At 42.9% G+C, this 13,196-nt stretch overlaps 1 protein-coding gene and 1 long non-coding RNA gene across 2 annotated transcripts in view; one reads left to right on the top strand and one right to left on the bottom strand.

The window, feature by feature from the left end:
* Positions 1–10,971, bottom strand: part of Fcrl1 (Fc receptor like 1) — a 13,873-nt gene extending 2,902 nt beyond the window's left edge. Inside the window, exons 1-7 of the mRNA XM_010641023.3 lie at positions 10,901–10,971; positions 6,490–6,510; positions 4,311–4,595; positions 3,144–3,431; positions 2,726–3,004; positions 1,882–2,001; positions 809–836 (exon numbers count right to left, since the gene is read on the bottom strand). Coding sequence (XP_010639325.1) covers positions 809–836; positions 1,882–2,001; positions 2,726–3,004; positions 3,144–3,431; positions 4,311–4,595; positions 6,490–6,510; positions 10,901–10,931 — 1,052 coding nt within the window. The 5' untranslated portion in view covers positions 10,932–10,971. The remainder of the gene's footprint in view (positions 1–808; positions 837–1,881; positions 2,002–2,725; positions 3,005–3,143; positions 3,432–4,310; positions 4,596–6,489; positions 6,511–10,900) is intronic.
* The window catches only part of LOC104874048, a 16,938-nt gene continuing 6,666 nt past the window's right edge, over positions 2,925–13,196 (top strand). Inside the window, exon 1 of the long non-coding RNA XR_783651.2 lies at positions 2,925–2,979. This is a non-coding gene — a long non-coding RNA (uncharacterized LOC104874048). The remainder of the gene's footprint in view (positions 2,980–13,196) is intronic.

Here is a 13,196-nt window from a genome sequence, read left to right as displayed (position 1 = left end):
ATAAATGCTGTGTGGAGTGCTTCATAGTTACTGTACTGTACTTCTTCCATAAGTATAAGTCCTTAGCAGCTGGTTCACTGCAACATCGGCTATACCACTGGCTATTCACATCATAAGGGCTCAGTAAATGCTAAAGAAAGACACATGGAAAACAGGTACTTGACTAGAGCAAACAACTTGAAAAAGAAATAGCAGAAAATATGTTCATGCACGCCATCACTGAGAGTGATTTGGAAAAAAAAACACCTGTTTATTGTTGGTATAAACAATAACACTGAAAAATACATCAACTCAACATTGCCGTCCCTAGATAGAAATATTTTTAAATATTTTATTGCTGTAAGCTTCTAAAGAATTTCATCAACAATTTTGGCATGTTTATTATTCTGTCTTGCATTACAAGAATATGCATATATCTTATCTTCCCCGATGCACTTTAAGACTCTCAAGATCTTTCCCTATATTCACCTCTCAGCAGTCAAAAGAAAAATTTAAAACCCCCAGATATTGACTGACTGCTTGAATGAATGAATAGATGTTCTGAGCTTGCAATGAAACTTTCTTATTCTGAAGTTGTGTTAAGGGGGATTCATAGGGAAAACAGTGAAATGCTTTAAAGTAATTAGTTATTACATGAAATCTAAAAGAAGAAAAATAGCAAGTGAATTTTCACAGTTGCCAATAGGAGAACTCAGACGTGTTTTAGGTATGACAAGACAGGATAAAAGCTCAGGACAGAGGACAACTCAAATGTTAAAAGAAGATTTTTCTGCATTATCGATACAGATGGAGAAAGCAGAGAGCTCACCTGAGGGGATCCCCAGCTGAGCGTCTTCCTGTAAGTCAAGCAAATGAGTGTGCACATTAGTGAGGAAGCCGTCCCTATTAGTGCTTCCACGGAGCCCTTGCCCAGCATGTCCACTGTATGAATCAATGTGTGCCCAGAGGACATCCCAGCCATCAGTGACAGAGCCTCCGTGTCACGAATGAGGAGACATAGGGCTTGGTTAAAGAGACCTTCCCGCACGCGGTAAGTACCAGAGCTAGGACTTCAGCCAGATCATTGAACACTTGTTTTGGGTTTTGCAACTACACCTGCCAAAAATTCTTCAGAGCATGTGGTGCCATAGATGCATTAGACAAGAGAGGAGTGCCCAAAGGTGCTGGTGAGGTGTGGAATTTAAATAAGAATTTCATATTGTCCTTTTTGGCCCCATCTCCAACTTATTCAGTGGCAATCAGAAAACCATGGTTAAATATACAAGTCAATGGGGAACCACCAGTTGGGATAAAGTAGAAAGCAGAATCATTGGAATTCGTAATAAGAGAACATCTTCAAGCCCTGCGATCAGGTGAGACAACCTGGAGAAAATGACATTTCAGCTGAAGAGTCAAAAGCAAAGATTAAAAGTTGTGCATGTGTGAATGAGCATTTCAGGGGGGAAAAAAGGCACATGACAATACCCTGAGGCAGTGATGATGAACCTTTTGGAGCTTTCAATGACAAAAGCAGCCCTCTGTGGATGCCACCACTGCCCTAAGACTTGATGGATTGACTTCAGAACTAAGAGATAGTCAGGATGAGATGCTAAACAGTTTTCCCATGACTGTGTGAAATGGTTATGTTTTTACACCAAAATGAAATCACAGCAAATAAGCTATCATCTGAACTTGAACTGATGCCACATGAGTGACAAAGAATTTTACTAAAATATTGCACAAATCTGATAAGTATCTGGGAGAGGGGGTACAGAGCAGATCCAAAGATAAAATGGCTAAAAGCGTATATTTTTCCTTTGTAGTACACACACCCCAAAGCCAGTCTATTTCAGTGAAACCAAAGGTTACAGTAACAAAATATCAATCTCTATAAATACTGACCTATTTTTCTCTTGAGCCAGTAGCCAAATGGCAAGGCCATAAAAATGATGGGACCAAGGCCACCAAGAAGCCGTTCATTGATGCCTGAAGTAAGGTGATCACTCCGTTCCCCGACAGACACTGAAGGGAGAGACCTGTGTGTGAGTCATGAGGAAGGGATTGGAGTCTGGAGAACAGACATCTTGAGTCTGGGTTGTGCCCGGAGTGTGCCTTTCCTGGGAGGAATTTACAGTACTTTTCTGCTTTACTTGGGAAAAATTTTTTGTCAAGAACACTTACTATGAATTCACTCTCAATACCCATACAAAATACTAAAATAAGACAAGCAAGAATAGCAGTAGGATTACTCATTACCAAGCCTAGTAAAATGCCAGAAGAGTTGCTTCTAATCCCAGAATTACTTTATAACATAATAATGGGAAAATTATAGCTGGAGTAGAGGTATTGGTAACAAATTTTGCTATCCTCTGACTTCATTTAAGTCAGGATTAAGCGAACACCATGTCTTGAATTTGAAATTAGGAATAATGAATATTTAGAGAGATATTTGGAACATAAAAAGAGCAATGAAGAGGGTGGGTAATTTTCTGTTTAGCTCAGAACATTTACTCTAGCATGGGAACTTACTTATTTACCTAGGAACCTACAGCTTCATCACACCAATGAGGAAGAGAGGCACTGAACCCTCCCCGTCTTCCATGCCCCTCACAAATATCGCCCATAACAGCATCACGTGTAGAAGTCCCATCTTCGGTAGCACCCCACCAGAAGCACTGTTGTGTCAGCGAGCCTCTTGCACGAAGCTGAGAAAGACGCCAAGACAGTTACATAGTCTGAGATATACCTGCAACATTGAGTGTTACAACCTCACTGCGCTGGGCACGGTGGCCATTATCAGCTTCACAGGAGTAGTTTCCAGAATGTTCTGTAGTCAGGGAGAGGTTGAAAGACACTCCTCCTCCAGAGGGGGCCGAGCTGTTCCCCAGGATGATACCCTCATGATAAAGCCGGTACAGGATCGGAGGAGAGCCTCTCACGGCCTCACAGTGAAGCTCTACCACATGCCCTGCCACAGCCTGGGCCCCAGGGGTCCTGAAGGTAAGGATAGGGCGGGACACTGGACCTGGGGAGACAACAAGCTATCAGAAAGGAGTCTCTGAGGGTGCAGTAGACCTACAGTCCAGCCACACTGGACTTCCTCAAAGTAGCCCTGGGCAATATGGAAGAGGTGTGCTGCCCACACTGTGAGCAGTGGAACTTACTTCTGACAGTGATTTTTATCAGCCCACTGAGGCTGGGGCCTAGGCCATTGTCTGCTGCGCAGTAGTATTGTTCAGCATCCTCCTGCTGCACTGAAGAGATCTCAAGTTCTGCTCTCAGTGACTGCTGGGTCTTTGTTTCCAAGTTTGAACCCAGAGCACCTCTGTACCAGAAGAAGGTGATGTTTCCGGTGCCACTAGCAACTGAACAGATTAGGACCAGCTTGTCTCCCTCCTTCACCTGTCCTCCTGGGGGGTGGGTCTCCAAGCTCACATCAGAGACAGGGACTCCTGCAGGAGCACAAGATAATACAGAGTGCCCATGAGTAGGGAGATTTTCAGGGACAAGGAATAAGTGCCACATCCTGAGAGCTAAAGTTGCTAAAAGTCAATGATTTATATAATCTAAGTTGGGAGTGGGGTTCTTCTGAGTTGGAATCATTTGGTCGAATTGATGATCACAGGATAAGAAAGACAACTTCACTATAGCATGGAGAATATGGCATCACCCTCTTCCCTAAGACAACATAGCTCCCATTCCCCTGACTCTCAAGCTTTAATTGTAAAGGCACAGTAGTATAGTGATTAAAGTCTAAATGGTAAATCAAAATGTCTAGGTATGAATGCTGATTCCAACTCATACTTGCTGCATGTGCTTGATCAAATTACTCTCTGAGACTGTTTCCCATCTACAGATGGAGAACGTAATGTTAGTCTTTTCCTACAGTCAAGGGGTTTGAGGAACCACATCTGTGAAGCACTATAGCAGCACCTGGTGTGTGAGCTGTTCAAGGCTTTTGCACTGGTGGACAAGGGATTCAGCTTTGCCAGTATTGAGTGTTTAGCAAATCTGAGACTATCTGGCCTTCTGGCAGTCCTAAATATTGGGTCTTCACAGGAGAAGATGTCAGAAGTATCAGCTCTGTCGTGGAATAAGATAGTTCAGAACAATAAAACACCTTCTGCATTCTATCTTTCAAAATCAAGCCATTCCATAAGCCCTTCTCCAATACTTTGTTCTACACCATTTTCCACAAAGCCTTTCTTGCAATGCTGATCTTAAAGCTGGAATTCGCTCTCTACATCTACCATCCAAGAGGGCCAGTAGGTAATGTTCTACCCTCCTCCCTGTAGCGCTGACTCTGGAAGAGCAGCCCCTCGGACACTCACTCTGCACATGTATCTGAGACATCAGGCTGGTTTTTGTGAGCCCAAAAGCCACTATCTGTGCCTGGCACCAGTAGGACCCTGAGTCTTTGCTCCACACAGCTGGGATTCGGAGCTCTGGGGAGGATTTGCAGCCTGACCCAAGCATCTGCACGTCTCTGAAGAAGCAGAACTGGATCTGGACATCTGGCTTCTGAGGAGGGGACCACATCTCACAGGTCAAGGTCATTTGGTCCCCCTCCATGGGCTGTAAGGGTTTGGCTGTCAGCATAGGACGTGGAAACAGCTCTAGAGAAGATTAAACACAAAGTTCAGGGTAAGGAGTTTCCAAGTTCATGATAATAAGCATTTTGTGTTTTCTGGTAGCTGGATTCACTGAATACCCATCCATTTCCCTAAGTGGCCCATGGACTTCCCTTTGCCATGAACCTGCTCATCCTGGCACATCCTGCCGCTGTGGAGTGGCACTGACTTTAGAAAGCAACCTTTACCTGGGCCTTGGTGTTATTAAATAGTTTGACTTTTGTATCCTTCAGCTAAAACCCCTTTCTTAAAGTCAGTACAGGGACATCAAAGGAGATTGTTGGAGTTGCTTTGGAGATGGTGAAGCTTGAAATTTTGTAAAAGTTAATACTTTTTTGCATCTTTTTGTAAACCATATAGTTTAATTGTTTCAGTTGCTTTTCCCTCTGATAGATCAGACCCATTCTATCTCTTTCAAAGACATAGCGTGGGGTCTGGAGGGTCAGTCAGTGTGGGATAACACAGAGGGACTTGATCCTCTTTTTGCTGACCGTCCTGTCTCCTTTATTGCTGTTTATATTAGAAGAAAGAGTGCATTTGCCCAAAAATGCCTGGGACCCACAGTCTGCAGAGCCCAGTCTTGATGTGGAACAGACTTCTGTAGAAGTCAGTATATGAGAGGTAAATTTACTTCATATCTTAAGCCTCAGGGATGTATCCTTTGAGGCCTAGCTCTCCTTATAGTTGCAGCAGCCCATGAAATGTTAGAAACCCGGATAGCACTGACTCTTTGGGTATTTGCTGATTCAAAACTTAGAGCCTCTGACATTGAAAAATTTTATCAATTTTCCTAGAAGTAACCTCTTTCTTCCTTTCACCAGATAAAATGCCAAGTGCTCTAGATCACTGAGGAACAAATCCTCGTGCCATATCTGTGATCTCCAAGTCTTCCTCCTGGAAGGCTCTTCCCTGGGTCTTTTTAAGCATCAGTTCTAACCATGGTGGCTAAATTGTTCTCTTTGTCCTGGAACATAACATAATGAATACTTTCTGTCCTTGGAAAATTGTGATTCCTGAAGAACTGATGAGCAGCACAGATTTGAAGCTAAGCAGAGAAATAGTTTTTCTTTTTTTCTTTTTTTGGGGGGGTACCAGGCATCAAACTCAGGTCCTTGCACTTGCAAGGCAGTCGCCAGAACCAAGGAGCTAAATCCCTGGCCCAGAAATATTTTTTCTTTAAATGCACTCAGGCACCTGTCATGGAGTCTCCTGAGAAGAAACAGGAAGGGATAGCGTAGGAAGCCAGACTGGCTAACTACAAGAGTCTGGTGCTCAGTCCTGCAGTTCAGTTTGTTTCAGATAACTCGGCGGCAGCAGAAAGTACCTGAAAAATACCTGAAAATTGTATTTACTTTATGTGGCTTTGAGTTTCTCCTCAGGCTAGAATTGGGCATCCGGGCTTAGGAGTAAACAAGAGAAGGAGAACAGGGCAGGCATGACATGAACAGAAGGCTCAGCTGCACAAACACCAAATGAAGAATCCAGAAGGTTGTTTCTGACTCCTCTGGCTATAGGAATTCCTGATCTTGTGCTCTTGGGGTGGCAAGATAGTCACTTTTAACCCTGTAGTTGGTTACTATTTTGTGCACAAGAGAACAATTCTCACATATATCAGATTTGAGCTTGTTTTTGTGAAAATTCCTTCACAAATCTCCCTCTAATCTAGAAATAAGATTACTGGAGGTCAGAGTAAGACCCAGTGAGCAGACACAAGTCCATGCAGCCAGGGCCTGGGGAGCTACTGATGCCCGTACGCCTTAGCAATAGTTACTGGGTGTGTCCTGGGTTGGCAGGGGCTGCCTAGTCACCCACAGGCTTCCCGTGCCAACCTGAGTGACAAATACCCACAGGTTGAGGAAGAACAGGAAGTGAAACTCACCAGCAGGTTCACAGGGTGGAGCTGGAAGAGAGATCAACAGGTGTCAGGGCAGAGCGGTAAGTTCCACAGTCACACAAAGTCGAACTCCTCCCCAGAAGGCCTTTCCAGAAATGTGCTGTCCTTCTTCCATGCCGTCCCCATGCCATCATCTCCTTCCCTCCTTTGCTTTCCTCTCCCTCCCTCCTTTCTCTCTTCTTCACTCCTTTGTTACCTCTTCCCCTTCCTCCCTCCCTCCCTTCTTTCTCTGTTCCTTTTCCCACATTTCATATATCCATAGAACCATCCACCCCAAAATATGATTATTTTCATGACCATAAAGTGACTTCCAATAGCTTTAGTCCTCTGTGATAAGGAGCTAGTGCCTTTGTTCTTAGTGACTCAGCTGGTCTCTCATCAAGACCCTTATTCCAATCCACTTGCTCTTCTCAAAAGTCTTAATGATCCAGCTCTGGACTTACAGCCTCACTCACAGTAACAGCTTCAGGCAAAGTGTGTAAGGGGCTCGTGCTCAAGGCCTCAGGTCCTTGGTTTACCAGCTTTAGGTCAGAGGAAGTTGAGGTTAAGAGAAGGAATGCACGTTTCTCCAAAGATTCTCTCCTAGCCCAAGCATTTGACCATAGGATAGCATAATGGTCAAGAAGGGAAAATTCTGGAGAAAATGCAGGCTTTGTTACAAAGTGTCAGAGAGGTGAATCTTTAATCTTCCTCTTGCAAACTGTGTGACCTTGAAAAAAATACTCTTCCTCTTTGCTTTTATTTCTTTTTCTGTAAAATGGAGATGATATCAGTACCTGCTTGCAGAGCTTTTGTGAGAATTAAATCAGTTGTTAGCCATAAAGTGCTTAGAATTATGCCCAAGAATTGCTTAGTATCCAAAAAATATTTTATCATTATTATCTTTACTATGTACAGCCTGAGGGCTGGCGATTTAGCTCAGCGGTTCGGTGGCCTGCCTTGCAAGCGCGAGGACCCGAGTTCAATCCCCGGTAAGCTTGAGACGCCCACTTTTTTCAGTTAAATACTATCAACAATTGATTTTCTTGATTAGGAGGAGGGAATCAATGGAGCAGACATAAATAGTGTTTTATTTGTTCATCCATACACAAATAGTTTTGAGTGCTTACCTCATGCCAGACATTGTGCATGGTACAGTGTAACACTAAGTAAATAGGGGCATCAGTCTTTGGTATCAAGGAATTTACACTATAACGACACAGTCAATTTAAAAATAGACATATATTATGATTTCAGAGAATAATTGGGGCTGCAAGAAAAGTGAAGTACGGTACACTTTTTTTTCAGTACTGTGCTGGAGATCAAACCTGGAGGTACTCTACCACTGAGTTACATCTTTGGCCCTTTTTATTTATTTTTATTTTGAGATAAGGTCCCACTAAGTTGTCCTGGGGGGTCTCAAACTTGTGATCCTCCTTCTTCAGTATCCTTTAGTGTTGGGATTATAGATGTGTGCCACTGAGTCCAGCTAAAGCAGAAAATTAAATTACAGCGTCTTAGATAGTTTTGACTGTCTAGATAAATTCCAAAATAGTAGAAATTGGAATTGCTACCTAGATTAAATCAGGTAGAAAGCTTTTTGAGTATTGGAGAAGGAGCATCTCTGGTAGAGATAACAGCAAATGCGAAGACCCTAAGGGGGAATGAGTTCATCTAAGGAGAATGGGTTTGCTGCTGGCAAGTTGGGGACAGAGGTAGACACTGGCATGCAGAGGGAGACACAAACCAGCCCTGGGCATCTTTGTGGAGTTGGTAACAGTTGTGGATTTCATTCCAGATGTAATGCATGGCCGTGGACAGTTCTGGCTTAAGTTACATTCATAAAATCCCTCTGACACTGAAGAAAACAAGCTGTAGAAGTGCAAGAGAAGCAGGGTTAACATTAGTGGGAATTCAGGAGAGTGGCGATGATAGATCAGATTGAGCAGCACTGATGATGGGAAGTGGTCAGATTTTAGCATAAAATTTTAGAGCAGAATCAACAGAAATTCCTTATGGGTTAGATAGAAAGTAAAAAGAAGGAAAAGAGGTAAGAAGGGGGAAGAGAAGAAGAAAGAGGAAGAGAGAGAGAGAAATTAAGTCCTACCTATAAGTTTTGGCCACAACTGCCAGAAAAATGGCAGCGATCAAAATATAGAACATTTGGTAGTGAAATGTGGAAGTTATAGAGAAAAACAGGTTAAGTTTTGTACTATTAGGGATAGAGGTGGAAGATCAGGATCTCTGATTGTGTTTAAGTAGCCTATTAGACACCTGCATGACCATTGAATATATAAAAAATGTTCTAAGAGGAGATCAAAGCTGGAGAAATGAGCTTGAGTTTAAAGTTAAAGTTGCACATCAGGTGACAGCAATGATGTGACTTGGGGGAAGTGGCATGGAGGAAGAAGAGAAGCCTAAGTATCAACTTGGGGAACTGTCAGCACCTTGAAGTCGGTAAAGGATCTGGCAAAGACACTGAAGTGCAGCAGGTACAGTAGTAAGTTGGAAAGAGAACTGCCAGGATCCACTGTTCTGCGAGCCATGTGAGGTCCTGGTTCCAGGAGTGGCCAAAGGCATCGAGTGCCCCCAAGAGGCCAAATGAAAAGGAAGTGGAAGGTGACCTGTGGATGCTGCCTTGTGGAGGTGGTGGGCTATGTCCAAAGGAGCAGGTTCAGCATCGCATAGGAGCAGAAGTGGACTGAAGTGAGTTTGAGAAAGAATAAAGAAGAAGGAAGGACAGGGACCCAGAGTAATTTAGTAGCTGCCAGGGGTTAGGAATGGGAGAAGATCTGGCCATGACAAGATGGAGAATATGCAGAGATGTTTGAAGTGTTAGAAATGTTCTGTATTTTGATTGTGCTGAGGGCCACGTGACTCTAAACCCCTGCAAAAATCAGTGTTTCAAAACTGTGAATTTTAATGTAACGTAAGATGAAGTTTAAATCAAGAAAGGATGGGAGGAAGTGAAAGAAGGGACACTAACTCACTGAACTCTTGGTAGAGGGAGACAGTAAAGGTGCAGTGAACAGAGCAACGATCAGGTCACATTTCTATTATTTGAAAATTAAAGATACTAATAGGAAGCTGGACAGGGTGGCACATGCCTATAATCCCAAGACTATGGGGACTATGGGAGGCTGAGGCAGGAGGAAGATTAAAAGTGTGAACCCAGACTGGGCAATTTAGTGACTTAGCAAGACGCTGTGCCAAAATTAAAGAAGGGCTGGGGTTGTAGCTCAATGTGAAGACCTTGGCTTCAATCCCCAGTCCTGAAAAAAAAATCATAGCATATTTGTATCTTTATGGAAATAATCTAGAATGGAGAAATATTTTCATGATGGAACAAATTTTTGGAGAAAACAGGGTTTTGTGCAATATGTAAGTGGAGAGCCCTATCTTCTACAGGATGAGGGACAATGCATTTAGGGCGCTGGGAGAACAGGCAGAGGATGAGTGCAGACATAGGTAGGTGAGTTGGGAGATCTGGCAGTAGAAATATGAAGGGATTTTCTTCTGGCTGCTCTCATATTTTCAATGAAATATGAAGCAAGATGATAAATTGAGAGTAAAAAGAGATATGCTTGAGGAGAAAGGAAAAGGTGTGACATAGTAGTCATCATGAGTAGGAAAACAGGACTATAAAAGCATAGGAGACTTGCCTGGCGGTGCTGACGGCCAGCTGAGATTGGGGCTCCAAGTTAAATGGAGACAAATCCACAAGGATGTGCCTTTTGTTTAAAATCCCATCCGGCTGCTCCCACACAGGTAAAAGCAGGCAGAAAAATGTGTTGATCAGGACAGCCCAACAGGGGAGGAGAAATGAAAGGAACTCTGTGGATGATGGATTGCAGAATCTAAGCTGAGTCTTACAAGGAGTGAGCACATAAAGTACAGCACTTAATCATGGAACAGTCATCCTGCGGAGGTGAAGACATGTTAGAAATGCAGGGCTGGAGATAGTGAGCTACAGATTTAATGGAGTGGGGAAGGGTGCTGAAAACAAATGATTGATAAATTCTAAGGTCTGAAAATAGGACTGGGGACTCCACAAAGGATAGAGGGACATGATGTTGTTAGAAAAGAAGAACAAGGAAATGAGAGTCCAATCTGTTGTATGGGAGGGGACTGTTAAAAACACTAAGTATAAATCCAGAATTGACAGTGAAAAGGAAGAGTGAGGGAGCCGTCCCTAGGAGACAAGAAGTGAAGTGCCTTTTTTCTTAAAATATCTGGCTTTCTGTTAGTCTGTCTACCACTTTCTGCCTGACTTGGCTGGAAGTACAGCTCTGAGAAACCCTGAATATCCCTGAGCATTGCCAGACTGAAGCTTAGTCCTGAGCAGTGCCCCTCGCTCTTCAGGAGGTGGCCCCAGGGTGACGGTGTCCCATCGCCCATTCACAGATGTCCAACTCACCACAGAGCAGCAGCAAGAGCCTCAGCAGCATGAGGGACGGGTCAGGACGGGGAATGAAGACAGCTCTCCTCAACAATGCAATTCACCTTGGGGTCAAAAGGTGACAGTTTGTCAGAGGTTTGAGGAAGTGAGGATCGGAAGTTCCCTCCTGCAAACAACGACAGAAATAGAAGAAAGCACACCCACAAAAGCCAGCTTCTATTTTCCCTCCAGTGGAAAATTAAAGCTCTTCCTTTTCAAGCTGTGTGATTCAATTTCACAACTTAGATATGATACATATCAAACTATGAGGACCCTCTTAAAGTATCCAGGCATAGGGCCGGAGATTTAGCGCAGTGGTTCCGCAGCCTGCCTCGCAAGCGCAAGGACCAGAGTTCGATACTCGGTACCCCAGAATAAATAAATAAATAATTTAGGTATGACGGAGGAGGTTTCCCAGACCTTTCCTGACTCTGATGAGTCTAACCAGGCTGTAGCCCTGCTGAAATTCAAATGTGTATTTCGTCTTTGATAAGGATGTCTCCTCAATAGCCTGACACATCCTTCTTTCTCTGCAGTCTCTACCATAGTCACACCATGCAGACTTCTTGTTATGCCGGAGATTAATGGGATGGTCGCCCACGTTGTGTGTAGTGTCTGACATTTGTTGCATATGACAATTTGCCCTGGAGTTACCTGTTCAGACAGATAAAATCTCCCACGTTTAAACTTTTAGTGTATTAGCAAATGAGCATGAAAAACAAAGTCGTGGGAAATGGCAATCTGAAGCATGTTTGAAAATAAAATACAGCTGATAAGCATACATAAATTCTCCTCTGAGCACTTAGGAAGAATTCGCCGTTAGCATTAACTCTGATATTTGTGATATTGCTCCCTCCCTCACTCAAAATCAGGATATCTATAACCTCCCCCATTGCTTTCTTTTTTAAAAAAATTATTCTGTCAACAGTGAATGTGTTTGCAGTTCTTGAGGTTTGCATGCCTTTTCGGGAGTAGGTACACGTCGTTAACACATCTTGGTTCTTCTTTAATCCCCTTTGCCTCCTCGCTCATCTCCTTTCCTCTATTTCTACAACCCCTTCCCTATTTTCATTGTTATCGTTATCCTTAATATTTTTAGATGCATCACATTGCTTTCTTTACCGCACCTGGGCTTCCAGTTCTTGACAACTGAAACCTGGGTGTGATTCAGATTATGGATGAAAAGAGAATGAGCGATATTCATTTTCAACATTTCTTGAGTCTTTGACTATCTCAAATTAAGCCAGATAATGTATAGAAACCAAGCCGTTGGGGACATGGAAAGGTGTTGTCCAGAAATAACATGGAAGTCCAGGAAGCAAGCCAAACAGACAGATTGAGAAAAGAGAAGACTGGTTGTTGATTGCAGTACAGGAGGGAGCAGAGAGCAAAGCTGGAAACCAGGCTGCCGGCCCCAGGGGAATTGCTGAAAATCAAATAGGCATCTCCTCATCTTTGTTTAATGGCTTGGGAAATCCTACACTGGGATATGTAAGCTGAGTGTGGAATTTCAAGGCCAACACAGAAAATTCCAGCCCTTGAGAATGGGGAAACCCTCTGCAGCAGGGCATACAGTGTTTTTGCTTACACTGTCTCACATCCCTTTTCCTGTGCTTGTGTGTGTCTTGCTCCAGTACCCTCATGACTTCTTCAGATAAAAGTATGCCTCCCTCCTTTTTCATGTACTGAGAGCCTTTTTAAAAGCTTAGTTTATTTTTTTAAACCCAGCTTTTGACATAAAATTAACATACATTAAACTGAGTCCACTATAAGCGTACAACCATGATCCTAATCTAGAGCATTTCTATCATCTGGTATGGTTTTGTGGGGCCTCTTCCCAGTCACTCAAAGCTTCCCAGAAGTATGTAACTGTAGATCCGTTTTGTTACTATAGATTAGATCTGTCTTTTCCAGGGTTTCCTATAAATGGAAATACATAGCTTTCACTCTTGTTTCTAGGTCATTTTCCTCACATAATATTTTTGGGACTCGTGCACATAGATAAAGCTGGTGGAAATACTCACATACAGTTTTGGGGTAAATATTTGAGTGCAATTTTAAGTAAGAATAGATTTAACTTTTTAAGAAATGGCCAAATGATTTCCCCAAAAGTTTTTACTACTTTACATTCCCACTAACAGTCTGAGTTCCAGCCTCTTCAACTTATTTTTAGCCTTTCTGATACATGGGTAGAGATATGTCATGAGTTTAGTTTGCATTTCTCTGGTGCCTAATGCAGTTAAGTATTTTTCGTATGTTTATTAGTCATATATAT

This window comes from Fukomys damarensis, unplaced genomic scaffold, assembly GCF_012274545.1.
Source record: "Fukomys damarensis isolate Sample0158 unplaced genomic scaffold, DMR_v1.0_HiC HiC_scaffold_19, whole genome shotgun sequence".
NCBI lineage: Eukaryota > Metazoa > Chordata > Mammalia > Rodentia > Bathyergidae > Fukomys > Fukomys damarensis.
This window is presented reverse-complemented; position numbering and strand designations above follow the sequence as displayed.